The following is a 14,384-nucleotide window of genomic DNA, read 5'->3' on the forward strand; positions in this document are numbered from 1 at the left end:
TACCTGTCCTTTTCATAACAAGTTTGCAAACCTGTGTCCCAGGGCACCGAGTGACAGTTAATAAATAATAAATCTGCAGGCTTAGTCTTTAAAAAATGTAAGTTCTTTTACCTGATTTTCCTTTTTGATTATAGAAGGATTAAAAATAATGTTATCTTTATGGATTTCCACATTTACAATTAAAATTGCACAGAGTGAATCCTGTATGATGACAAAATGTCTCAGAATGCTCAGATAATAAGATTTGCTATTTTTTATATATCAGGGAACATTTTCTTCATTACTTAACTTACTCCAAAAATGGAATAAGATGAAGAGTGTCTGAACCCAAATGAAGAATTGTTTCAGTAGGACCATTATAACACCTTAATGTAGTAAAAAGACAATGGAACTCTTATATTCTTTGAGAAATGGTTTAAAAAATACTGTATTTAGGGCTTCCCTGGTGGCGCAGTGGTTGAGAGTCCGCCTGCCGATGCAGGGGACGCGGGTTCGTGCCCCGGTCCGGGAAGATCCCACATGCCGCGGAGCGGCTGGGCCAGTGAGCCATGGCCTCTGAGCCTGCGCATCGAAAGCCTCTGCTCCGCAACGGGAGAGGCCACAACAGTGAGAAGCCCGCGTACCGCAAAAAAAAAAAAAAAAAAAAAAAAATACTGTATTTAAATTACGTTGTGAAAACAAAAGCAAAAAGTATCTTATACGTGGCATGACGACTAAGGAGGTGGGATTTCAGTGGTCAAGTGCCCCAAGGAGAGCAAATTCATATGAGGCCAGTGGACAGTGGTATGACCTGATGTGAAAAGATGAGCTTAAACTATCAGATTTCCTCTCTGTGAAAGTTTACCTTAGAAATATCAAGAGAATGAGGTAGTTGTTAAAAAGTACTGAAATGACAGGAGTTATGATGTAGAATTAGGATCACTGGAATTATGAGAAGCCAAAGGTTTGAGACAGCACAAGCTAAGAAACACAAGCTAAGAATAAATAAGCCAGATAATAAGTAAACCTTGAAGAGAATACACGTGGAGTAGCAAAGTCATGTTAATATCGGTTCTCAGAGGAGAAAAGTCCCAAGGTCCAGCTCTACATCAACTGCTGCTCTTCTCAAAGCCAGGTCTTGCTCTAGGCTCTGTCCTTGCTAAGATCAACCCTTGCTCAGAGAATCAAAGGGCTGGATTCTTGTACCAAACTCCTGTTACTTGAAACAATCCATGAATTTCTGATCAGTATGACAAGGAGAATCTAACTAAGGATGCCTTAATTGGTGTTCAGGATTTCTTTTCTTAAATTAATTGGTTTTTTTTAAGTAAGCCATTTCATATTTTTAATTGTATAATAAAATTTTGATTATAGAATATGAAATGTAATGGTTTTTTACTGAATTATTTTGCTAGGGCTGTTCAACTCTCAATGGGGCAAATTATCATAAAGGTTTCAACGTGATCAACCTCAATCAGACCTTGACTTGCCAGCAGGGATGTAGTTTGTGAAGAGTTCACCATATATTCTTAAAGGACAACCAGATGTCAGATTCTAACAATATCAGGGAAAGTTTAATATAATTCATTGGCCTCAGACAAAGGTCACTAGAAGGTATTCTTTGAAAACTTTCTCAGAAAAAAAGTAAATTTGACCCAAGGCCATGAGTTCTTTATTTTCAGTAGCTTTAGGGAGGAATTTCTAAGATTAATGACAGTGTCATTGGATTCAATGTGAAATGATTTTGTTCTTCCTTTCTAAATAGTGTATATTCTCACTGTGAATATACAAATATAATTCAACTGGTTTTTCCCTGACCTCAATAGCAGTTCAGAGAGAGAGTAGAAGTTACATGAGTGATATAATAAATTATATAAAATGTTGCCACATAAATCCCATAACAGTTACTTTTCTAAATGTTCAAATAAAAAAGTGATGTAGAGTAAATGGATTGTTATGGTTGAATAATTCTGATTTTCTTCTACCTAAATAAGAAATACTCATCATTAGGATATTAGCAGACCCTTTGGCAAAACATTTATTTGCATATTTAATTAAAATTTGAAAATAAGAAAATTCAAAACAAGATGACATTTTATGATTAACTCTGAATTTCATTCTTATTTTTATTTTCTTTTCATTTTTTCAGTTGAATGAATCAGAAGTAAGATTTTCAGAATAGTTCCACTTAACCAAAATATATTTACTTTTAGATGAATCAAGACCCTGTTATCAAGACACTGGTGTTTCTTAGCTAATTATTCTTTTATTACATGGCTTAAAAAATCAGTATGTTAATATTTCAAAGCCATTGTTTCTAAAACTGTTTTCATAATTATTGGTAACAACATTGCCCATAGATTAAAGGGCCGTTAGCATTAGCTGCATCACATTGTAGATTAACGTTATGTGGCAACTATTTTCCTAATTCTGTGGAAAGATAAGGACAGAGAGCTTTCCAGGATAATGGCACCCTTAATTAAATCACACTTTGCATAGAATCTTGGTTAAAGACTAAGACCTGGCAACTTCTACAGAGTTGCCATCCTAAAGATGTCTCTTGTTTCTTGAGGCTATTTTTCAATTTCTACTTTTAAAAATGAGCTTATTCCCCAGTTAAATACTTACAACTAGAGATAGAGAACAGGTAAAAAGGACTATTTCACAGTTGTGTTTTCCTCTATCCTTTGAGATGAAATCGATGAGGAAACATAAGTTAATACAAGAGATCTGACTGTTTTATTCTGAGTTTATAAGGAATTAAGAATATTAAAACAAAGTACGACTTCAGCTGGCCAGTTTCAATTATCAGAAATACAGCTCCAATCAACATAAAAGGCATTTTCTTAATGAGAAAATATCTATCACAAGGTCCATGCCTCTGTATTCATAAGAGAGCCCCTTACCCAGAGACTATTGGTTTAAAATTCTATGCAGAATAATTTCAGTGATTAAATATTTGGTTTCTTTTAGTAACATGTAGTTCTTTCCATGTCAAAGAGAAAACAACCTGGAAGCATTAAAGGGGCAGGAAGAAGTGTCCACTTGCTGGTGGGAAAATGCACAGAGAGACATAGAAGACAGATCACAGTCTGTTCCCACTGGGAGCTCACAGTCAGGAAGGGATCAGGAAGGCATCTTGGAAAAGGTACTTATCTGAGATAAGTTTTGGGACACAAAATCGAACTTTTCCAAGTGAGAGGGCAGAACAAGAGCATTCTGGGATGAGAGAAGAATAGGACATATTTAGGGATTGATAACCTATTAGAAAATGTTGAAGAAAAGTGTTATTGAGGAATGGAGAAAGATGAAGCTAAAAAAGCAAGCAAGGGGGGGATCATTGAAGGACCTGGTATGTCAAGCTAAGAAATTTGACTGTATCCAATAAGGAACGAGAAACCATTTAGGTATTTTAAATAGAGGAGTGTCAAGATTTTGGCTTAGAAAGATCATTCAGGCAACAGGATGGAAGACATCAAGGAAGGCAGGGACCAGGGGCAGAGGCCCTTAGATTTAGGCAGGGTCAGCGAGCAAGGGAGGATGGCCCCGAGACCATAAAGAGCCGTAGTAGACATTTATTGACTGACTGCATGTGGAGGGGGTGGCGGGAAAGAGGGATCTCGTATAAAACACAAGTTTTTGATTTAAGTATCTGAATGGGTTGTGGCAGCATTGACTAAGAAAGGGATTGGAGGAGGAGGAATTTAAAAAGTTGTGAAAGAGACTCTGATGAGCTTTCTCTGATTGGGTTTAAATGTTTAGGAGATTTGCATGGAGAGGCATTCGAAAGACAGTTGGACTTACAGATCTTGGGGAGAGAGGCCGATGCTAGTGATATAAATTGAATATAGGAGTCATCTCTTAGACATCTTGGATAGGGCCAAATCCATCAGGTGAGTTTTCACAGAGATATTGGAACAGGGTCAGAGGATAGTTACTAAGGCAGATCACTATTTAAAAGCAATCACTGAAATATAATTATTAGAGAACCATGAGAAAGATTAGAAAAGTAAGAGATAAAGTATTAAAACATAGTAATATTAAAAGTAAAGGAGGGCAAGATTTTAAAAATGAAGGTGTCAAACAGGGTCAAATTATACAGTTTAAATAGGATACAAAGAGATAAATGTCCATTGATAGTAGTGATATGGAGCCTCCAGCTATTTTCTAGAGCAACAACAAGGTATCTTGTTTAGGCTTCTTTTCAGGGTTGCTTGGATGAGAGGAAGGAGAGAGACAGGAGTAGCAGCCAATGAGAAACAGAGTTCAGAGTTTCAGCATACATTTGTGCCCAAACTGGAAGGAGTTATAGGGAGGAGCCATGTGAATACAGGTAAGGAAACACTAGATACTACTACTAATAAAAAGAAGTGCAGTGGATAACATTTTTTATCACACTATATGACAAGCACTGTATTAGGTTCTTTACATTAATTTTTTTTTAATTTTCATAGGGAAGACATGAGATGGGGTAATAAAAAGAAAAGGTTGAAATTTGTGGAAGTTACAGAGTTATAAAAAGAAGAAGATATAGTTATAACTGCAAGCAACAAGTCGTACTAGCAGTTACTCTTTGTGAGTAACTTTGAACAAAAATAATTTGTTGCTTGCAGGTTTACATTCCATTATCTGGAAGAGAATTCAAGTAGAACACCTGGTTTATTTGCACTGAATGATTTGGACCCATAATATTGGAGTGATATGCAGTTATCTGTTGCTTTTCATGGTAATAGAGAAAACCATTGGTAAGGATACACTAAAAGAATACATAATCCAAGCAATTCAACGTGTTTGCTTTTAGAATAAAATTTATATTAAATATTTTGCATCAGATTCTCTAGCCATATTCTTTTGAGACAGATGTTAAAATTAGCTCACAATATGTCAGCATTTACCACAAAACCAGTAACAGGACAAGGGGATTCCTGAGAATCTCACGCATCATAAATTAGGATGGGGTTAGATAGAACCTTGTTAACTACAGATGAATCATATGTCTGAGAAGGGGTTGGGGCTTCTGATATCAGAAGGCAAGTTCTGATATCAAAACTGAGACACAATCCAAGGCTATTCCTCATCAGGCTATTGCTGCAAGGGATTTCACTGAATCCCTCCTGAACTAGGTGAGAAAAGAGCATGAGGAAGATGACAAGGCTGGGTGAACTGGTCGGGCTGGAGAACTGCTCAAGTCCAGGAGAATAAAGGGGCTGGAGCAAGGGATAAAGTGGCAAGGAGAAGCTGGGATGACTTTTTGTTTTCTTTATGATTCACGGTTTGTATCAAATCGATTTCTGAATGGATTTGAGGCAGCTAAGGTTCCGATGAAAACTTACGTGCAAATAATCAGATGTTAAAGAAGTTAAATGGGGTTTTAAATACTGGGATCAAAGGGAAAACAGATACAGAATTGAGCCAACAAGATTATTTTAACCAAAAGTGATTTAGTTTACAGGACGTTATTGATTTCCTCCCTCTGGAGGAACAACTGTACTCTCTCAGATTTCATAAAGTTCTAGAAGGGCTGATGAATGGCCAGCTGACTTTCAGAGTCATCTACAGAATCACTATGTGTTCACATGTGGTTACTGTGGAGAGGAAAATCACCTCACTTCTTAATTCACCTGCCAATTCACTGTTTATCATAGTGGGAAGGAAATGGACACAGGCAAGTAGAGGGGTTTTCTATCAGAACTGTGTGAGCATGAAACACCGTGGCCATGAACCTGGGCTGTCGGCATGCCCGACTGTGAGAATTACCAGAGCTTGACACCGAACAAGACCTGATCCTCCTCAGCTGTAAGGGCACAGAGGGTTATATGTGCATCATAATCATGGCTTAGGTTAGCCTGAGGTCTCTATTTTGGACTATTTCTCCATGCTTAGATTTTTGCGTAGGGAACCCGAGAATAAAAGAGACATGTGAAGGAACTTTAGTATCTGGAAAACACCTAAGCAAAGATTGAAAAGCATTTGGATTTTCTTCCATGATTGGTTTTCCATATATTCTATCTCTTACTGTGCTTGTAAGCTATCACTAGGCACAAATTTCTTTCTATTCCACATTTTAAAACAGTATACATAAACTGTCTTTTATAGGAGGTCATTTAAAAAGAAAAGACCATTTTACTAAAACTTAAAATAAATGTACTGTATATTTCTGTTTTCCACACTAAGCACAATTTTTCTTTGCAACCACTTGTCGCAGTTCAAATTCAAAGTGTAATACCCTCTATATTCTGCCCAACGTTCCCAATAGAAAAAAAAGTCTGAGACTTACGTTGAAAATGCATTATTCTGCTTTTCACATCGTATGCCTTTGCAGCTTAACCCTTTCGTTTCTTCGTAATAGAAGTACAATTGATTTAGGCCGTTGGCAAATGCTAGCAACACAAGGCAGTAGATGAATAGAAACTTCAAAATGTCCAGGAGCATTCTTCCCAGAGATATTTGCAGAGGCCCCAGGTGAGAATTTGCAGTAAACAGTGAGATCAGTCGCAGGGAACTGAATATATTTGCAATAGCAAATAAAGCTTCAGCCACCAGCGTGGGATGCCACATGTCCCAAGACTCTCGTGGATTAAGAGCACTGTACTGGAGAGAAGAGAGACAAAGGGGAATAAAATATGAAACAAACACATACATATAAATATGTCAGTCTCGGGACAGGATGATTTTTCAGACAGCTTTGGCACCACGGCAGCCTACTGGCAGGAAGCTGATGTTCTCCATGATGGTGGCAGCAATTCTAATCTACAGAAAAATAAGAATTTCCTAAAGGAATTTATAATTGTTGAGCTTCAATCAAAGTGACCTCCCGGATCTGTCCTTGTCATTTGTAGTATTTGCTAACCTGTGAATTACATCTGTCCTTGATCTTTCCAATGGGACTTTTAAAAAAGAAAAGGAAAATGTTACATAGGAAAAGATAGACTGTTTTATCTTGGGAAAAAATGGTGATTTCATAATTAGAACAAAGAAAACTACATTTTAAAGGAAAACTGCTACATTTTGAACAAAATCAATGGCTTTGCTTACTATGTTCGACACACTTGCCTATTCTAGAGGAATGCATGCTGGATACAAATTACATATAAATGAATGGAAGTAGTGGTCTGTTGCCTTGGATATAGTAATGACTAACGTGGGTATGACAATTAATATTTTGTATCTGTTATATCCTAAATGTACATAAAACCTAAACTGGAAATCATCCTAGCAGTCAATGAATTGCTAATTTTTAATATTTCATGTGTAGAAAGTGTGATATTTGTCTGAACATTCCCTAATTAGATAAAATATGTGATTTGAGAAAAATATTTGCTACATTAAACTTTGACCAGCAATTATTTTAAAAGTATGATTTAATTAAAATGTCAACTTTGAACTATCTTGATACTGGGCTATATAAAGAGCACAGTGAAATTTATCCCTTGTAGTCTTGAGGTAAATCTGTACCCCTACAAGAAAAAAGGTCAAATACACTCTTTGAAATATTACATTGTGAACATCTATTATTACACCTGTATAAGAACTGAGCAAGTTAAATTCTCTTCTTCATATACATCACTAAAAATACATCTAGACAATTGCACTTTTTTCCTAATGATCATGTAGGGAAAAGAAATTTACTTCTGTATGAGTCTCTCAGAATATTTCCATTCTTTTTATATTGCATTTTATACCAAAGACCTTTACAAATGTTAATTAATTCTCTTGAAGCTAATAGATGGTATTTTTAAAATCTTCTTGGGGAGAAAATACATCACAAGCTCTTGATTTTGTTCAACACTCAGACTCCTGCTTGAGTGACAATTTAAAACAATCAAGTTTGAACTAGAAGGAAATTATTTTCTATTTTTGAATCCTCATAACCGTTCTTGAACATTCCCATGCGTAGCTTCAGCATAAAATAGCTAATGATTGAAGATACAGGAAAAATTTTTAATTTAAGATTTTTATTCATTATAATGAGTATCGGAGTGACAGGTTGTGGTATCAAACACCACCTAAATCTCTCCACTCCCCTCCCCCGGTATATTATGCCACCTTTTCCTTCAAAGATTACGATAACATTCACCTTCCTTTTTTCACTTCTCTTGAAAGACACACATATTTTAGTAGAGAGTATTTACCCTTCTGTTGATGGCTAATTACATATTTCTCCTCTCTGTCTGTCTCTTTCTCTCTTACTTAATATGGCTTAGGACCATAACTCAAAATGTACAAAACACTAAACAGTAAGCATTCTTAAGGATGTAATCGTTTTCTTGGAATTTCTCACCACATTTAACACAATGTCCTGCGTGTAACAGGTGCTCAAGAGACATTTTATCCCATCAAGTATTCATGCATAGTCCAGTGAGGATGACAGGGACAGCTAATTATAATAAAAATGCTCTAAGAGATTAACACAAACTGCTGTGGGAATAGAGAAGAGAAAGTGATACAGTCTGTCTGGGGCTGCTGGGGCCGGCAATGAATAGAGATTACATGTTGTTCAAGCTCTAAGGGTCCCTCGATGTTATTGAAGCTGGTGGAGATGCTGTTCCTTGTTCTACTTCTCATAGCCAGTTTGCGGCAGTTGGATGTAGAATCCATCGTCACGTGGTCACTGACCCCAGCTCTACTTTTGACTTACTAAACTTTAGAACCCTTCTTAGCACCTGCTCTCAGCTGGAACTTGCAAAATCGTAAGAGGAACATTTCCCATTTTACAAATCAGAGATGCTAGTTTCTGCCCCAGTATAATTACCCAAGACCGTTTCAGAGTCCAGCACATCTGGTAATTGTTGGGAAACAATGCTATGTGAATATGTTCACATCTATGCATGGCCGGGGCTTGCTGAGAAATATATTGTATTGGGGTTAAAGGATGTTTGAATGGCAAATGAGTCTTGGAAATTAAAGATAGAGACCTCCTGAGAGATTTAGAAATATCTCCCCTGGACCCACCTGCTTACAGTCTAAGGATAATAATTCTAAGGGGCCTTTGCCTCCCCAGAGAGAATTTGTTTTCTTTAGAAAGTTAAGGTCTTTCTCTTTTCTTCTCCAGGGGGAAGATGGGCAGCGGGCACAGCTGCACTATATAAGCTCTGAGATGCATCATTTCCCAGTTCCTCTCCTGTGGTACAAACTCATGGATGTGAAGGGCACATCTGGCTCTCATCGGTCGCCCTCTGGAGGCTTGGAGCACAGGGATCCAATGCCAAGATTCTCATGTAAGTAAATAATTTGTCTGTTCTCTGACCCAGAAACCTTGTTTCCTGTTAATCAATGGAGATATGAACCTTTAGAAATTATCTCTTGATTACACTCTTTTAACTTTACTTTTTAAATTTTCTTCTACCATTCACATCTATGTATATTTAGCTTAGGTTTTTAAATATAGGCATTATTTTACAAAAGGAATTCTAAAAATTCTTACATACCATACTGTTCTGTGAATTTGTAGAGAAAAATGGTAATTCTTCAGTGATTAAATGTATTTCCCACAGCTATCGTTAGAACTGAAAAGATTAACTCTAATTTTAAAGTTTTCTTTGGCTCTATTTTCTAAAAACTATTCGCAAAATCTATATTCATGTTTCATCTTTGCATGTTTGCCTCAAGCCATAGTGATGGTTCTTCTCAGTATCCTTTGCAGGCCCTTCTTCCTCACTTTCCCCTTAAACGTTGACTTTGCTTTTCAAACTCCTTCTCTTCTCATTCTGTCTATTCTCCCTGGATGTTGCCTGTGATTTCAACTGTCATTTACATGCTGGTGACTCCCGATTCCACATCTCCAGCCCAGAAATCGCACCTTTACAATCATAGTTTATATTCTCCTGCCTCTTGACTTCTCCTCTTAGAAATCTCACAGGTGTCTCCAACTCACAGGCCAGAATTGAAACGCATCATGTTTTCATCCTCAAGCTCCTTCTCAGTTTCTGCTTTCTCGTCTCAGTGAATGGCAGCCAATCACCCAAGGCAGCATTTGATTTGATCTGATAGTCTTCCAAACTTGCAGCCTCTAAAACTGAAATCTTAGATATGCTGCTCACTGCTCTACATTGGTATTCTCATTGTTAAAAAAGTTCCTCTATTTCCCACAGAAATTATTTTAATAGCCTCCCAACTCTTCTCCCTGCCTTGAACCTTGTCCCTACTTTCCTCTAGAATCATCTTTTAAAAGGGTCAATCAGATCATCTCACATATTGCTTAATGTTCTTCGATGACTGCAATGTCCTCGGGATGAAATTCCGATTTCCCAGCCTGTCACATGAAGCCTCGGGAATCTAGGTCTTGACTTTCTTTTGCAATTGACCTGCCACTTATACCCAATTAGGTACTTACTACTCTGGCTCAGACCTTTAGTGCTGGCAATTCCCCAGATTACCCTCACGTTCTCATCAAAATGCCTTTCTATGAATACTGGACCCTTCGTTTAGAATGGATTTAAATTCCAATCATTTTGATTCTTTGGCTATTATTCAGTTATGAAATATGTGTTGAGTGCCTACTCTGTATCAGGAGCTAACTTCAGGGCTCACAGTGGTAGTCAAACAAGACATAATTCATGCCATGCAGGTTTACAATATAGTGAAGAAGACAGACATTAAATAAGTAATGCCACTCTTTCCCTTGAGAAGTACTCTCAGACCACAGATGTGTAGACACCAGGATCCTGCTGACCAAAGCTGGTAGTTCCATGTTAGACAGAGGTCAAGAGCTATGTACACACCTATAGCCCTTCGAGGACCAGCAGTTCCTGCCCTCTTATTTCTCTCAAAAATCTGCTTTCTAGTATAAACCTACCATAGTTTGGCTTTGTCTTAAGCCTTCATTTCTATTTAGATTCTTTTTAAGAGACTTGGTCCTGTGCAGACCTATGAAATAGAATATTTACCATTGAATTACTTGTCAGATTTCCATGCAGGGAGCTTTGTCTAATGCATTTTTGGTACTGAACATCTAGTATAGTGTTTTATATATGATAGAAGCTCAAAAAGCATTCTAGGGTGAAGAATCATAGCCACATTCCAAAGCATGGTTGTTAGAAAACATGGATGATTTGCGGAAATGTGAGTATCTTAATATAGTTGGAATACGGAGGGTTTGGGAATAGTGATAACTCTAAAAGAAAGATGAAACCAGGTCATGAACCCCTTAGCAGGAGTGTTAGGAGAGGAAAATGGATTGCAGCGTAATATTGGATCATAAGCTCCTTGAATATAGGAAAAGTTCATCTTTGTATTCTCTGTAGTCCAATACACACTTATAAAAGTCAAGTAATCAATCAAAATGGGTAATAATTAATTTAATGCAAAATGAAAACATTTGTCATGCAGAATTAAATAGAAAATGTATGCTGGTTTTAATGTCTGATTTATAAGGTGAAAACCTTTCCCTTTCTATAAGTTGGTTAGATAATTAAGTAGTGAAAGACAATAGGAAGGCGTATGATTTTCTCCTGTGGTGGATGATACTAGATTAAATAACTTGGATTTAAATATCTACAGCTCTCTGTCATAAAACTAAAGAATGTTTAGAAAAGTTAAAAAAAAAAAAGAAAAGTTCATAATTTGGAGAGTTCACTACAGTTATAGCATCTGTGAAACGGAAACATTTGCCTTCTTTCTAACTGATAAGAAGAGGGATCAGTGAGATAAATACTTAGCACTATTTAGATGAATGGTGCTATGAAAAACTCCAGCAAGACTGTTAAAATAAACGATCTTATTCCTAATCATTGTGATTTTTGAAAATATTATTTATATTACACAGTGGTCGAGGCATAGGAATTTAATCATTTCTGCCAAATGGCTGAAGATAAATATGAAACAAGTTGTACATAGGGACAGGGACTGGGTAAATTTAGGAGAAAACCAGTCCTAATGAAGATAAGGTAACATTTTCTAAGTGTGCCCAGGCATCAAAAAGCTCTGAATTAACTAACATTTTATACATGGTGAGAAGAGGAAATGACTGACAAACCTTCCCCTTCAAAAAATTCACAGCAAATTAAAAAAAAAAAAAAGCTACAATCTCTGCGCTGTGAAATGCTAATGAATTGAGGCATTTAAGGCAGCGCCACAAAGCCTTGCACAGAAGGAGGACAGTACTGAAATCTCATGAACTTCTGTGCTGTCTTTGTACAATATAATGCTGTTGCATTTTAGTAAAAATTAAAAACTGAGTGCTTATATTAAGCTCTATTCTATGTGTTTATTAATGTAATCTTCACAAACATTCTCTGGGACTTGATTATTCCTGTCATTTTACAGGTAAGAAAGTTGAGGCATCAATTAAGTAACTTATCCCACATCACACTGGTGGGAAGTGGTATAGGCAGCAGTCATATGGATCATAGCCCAGACCATGGTTTTGGCTAGAACGACCCTTTTGTATGTTAAAAAAAAAAAAAAATCTCCTCCAGGTGGATGAATTGCAAAAGGATAAACCAAATAAGGAAGAATTGCCCTTCTGCCAGACCTATTCTAAGAGGTTTTCCCCCTGAAGACCAATTATGGAAGGGTTTCCCTCTTTGTGGGCTGACAGTTCTTTTGGTCTGGATCCATGGCTTGGCCAAAATCACCGAGGGTTAGATTTTTGCTACCATTTATGCACCTGCAGGCAGAGGATAGAACCTGGGCAATTGCAGTCGAGATCCCAGTTATAACTCCTTGGTCATCTTGCCTGATCCATGAGAAGTGAGCTATTTGCCGGGGAGAAGCATCGAGATGATTCCATCTACCTCATCCTTCATAATAACAAATCAACTACCTTGTGGATCTTACCTCCTAATTAAAATCTAAAGCTTCTCCTATATCCACTGCTCTACTTCAGACATTCATCATCATTTGACTCATCCTCTGCTTTTTAAACCTCATTAATCGTTCCTCTTTATTTATAGGGTCCAAATTCTGTAGCACGATTTGAAAAGTTCTTCCCATGCTCTTTCCGCCCCCATTTCCCTGGCTCATCCCTCTGAGATCTGACCTCCTTTACCCTCTCAGACTTTTGCACGTTTTGTCTCTTCTCCCTAGAATGCTCATGGACACGATAGGTGCCTACTCACTCTGTCCTCTGAATAGTTTCAGGACACTGCCAGCAAAATTTAGTTCCTTCCTTGATGCCAGCGTGGCCCCTGTTGTAGACTTTATCACACTGTACGGTCTTCATGTGCATTTCTCTTTCCTTTCTGAACTGCTTGGAGGCAGGGGCTATATCTCAGGCATCTTTGCATTCTCAGCAAACAGATGGAAAGCTGATTTCTTAGTGTGACCCCATAAATTCTTATTGCTTGATTCACATAATGACTGTTTGCCTTGTTTATAGCAGTCTATTTTTGTTCACAAATAAAGCACCTTTTCCTGAAATAGCAAGTTGTAAGTTATTAAAAATTAGCATAAAAATTGAATGATAGAACAAAAGAAGATGAAGATGGGTGAATCGGCAAATCAGCATATCACAGACTCCCAAAGTAGGTGCTCTTTTGACTATTATCATCATTTAACAGATGATACAGTTGAGGCCCACATTAAATAACTTGCCCCAAATCAGACAGATTGCAAGTGGTAAAGGCAGTCCTAATCCAGAGCTCAGACTCCTTTTCAACTAAAAAAAAAAAGCAAATGAAAAGACACAATAAAGACATTACAAAAGGCAAGTCCAGTGGACCAATAATATATGAAGAAGGAGGAAACAGCAGTAGAAGGGAAAGGAGAAAAACTAATCATGCACGCTTACTCTGTAACCAGCACTTTAAATGTATGCACTCATTTACTTCTCATACTAACCACATAAGGCAGAAATTGTTATTCTCCTTATTTTATAGGTGAGGCACAGAGAGTTGAAGAAACAGACCCAAGTTCACATAACTAGTAAGTGATAAAAGAAAACTGAGCCCAGGAAACCCAAGTTTAAAGTGCAGCCATTCAGGACTTCCCTGGTGACGCAGTGGTTACGAATCCGCCTGCCAATGCAGGGGACATGGGTTCAAGCCCTGGTCCGGGAAGATCCCACATGCACCAGAGCAGCTAAGCCCGTGCGCCACAACTACTGAGCCTGTGCTCTAGAGCCTGCGAGCCACAACTACTGAAGTCCATGTGCCTAGAGCCTGTGCTCCACAACAAGAGAGGCCACCACAACTAGAGAAAGCCCACACACCGCAAGGAAGACCCAACACAGCCAAAAATAATAAATAAATACATAAATAAATAACTTTATTTTAAAAAAAAAGTACAGCCATTCAAACACTACCCACGCAACTCAAGTTTTGGTCACACAAACTAATCATTCAGAAAGAACATTTCATCATCTATATTTACAATCCTAACTGAACGCCTATGGCCAAAGCACATAAACAAACTATGTATTTCCCGAACAGTCCATGCTATTTACATATTGTCATCAGAGGTAATTT

The 14,384-nt window shown here is 37.4% G+C and overlaps 1 protein-coding gene across 2 annotated transcripts in view; it reads right to left on the reverse strand.

Moving 5' to 3' along the window:
• TRPC4 (transient receptor potential cation channel subfamily C member 4) overlaps positions 1-14,384 on the reverse strand; it is a 161,365-nt gene that overhangs the window by 17,749 nt on the left and 129,232 nt on the right. For both annotated transcript variants that reach the window (XM_060288122.1, XM_030882455.3), the window contains exon 6: positions 6,257-6,570. In XM_060288122.1, coding sequence (XP_060144105.1) covers positions 6,257-6,570 — 314 coding nt within the window. The remainder of the gene's footprint in view (positions 1-6,256; positions 6,571-14,384) is intronic.

The sequence above is a fragment of the Globicephala melas genome, chromosome 18 (genome assembly GCF_963455315.2).
Source record: "Globicephala melas chromosome 18, mGloMel1.2, whole genome shotgun sequence".
NCBI classification, from domain to species: domain Eukaryota; kingdom Metazoa; phylum Chordata; class Mammalia; order Artiodactyla; family Delphinidae; genus Globicephala; species Globicephala melas.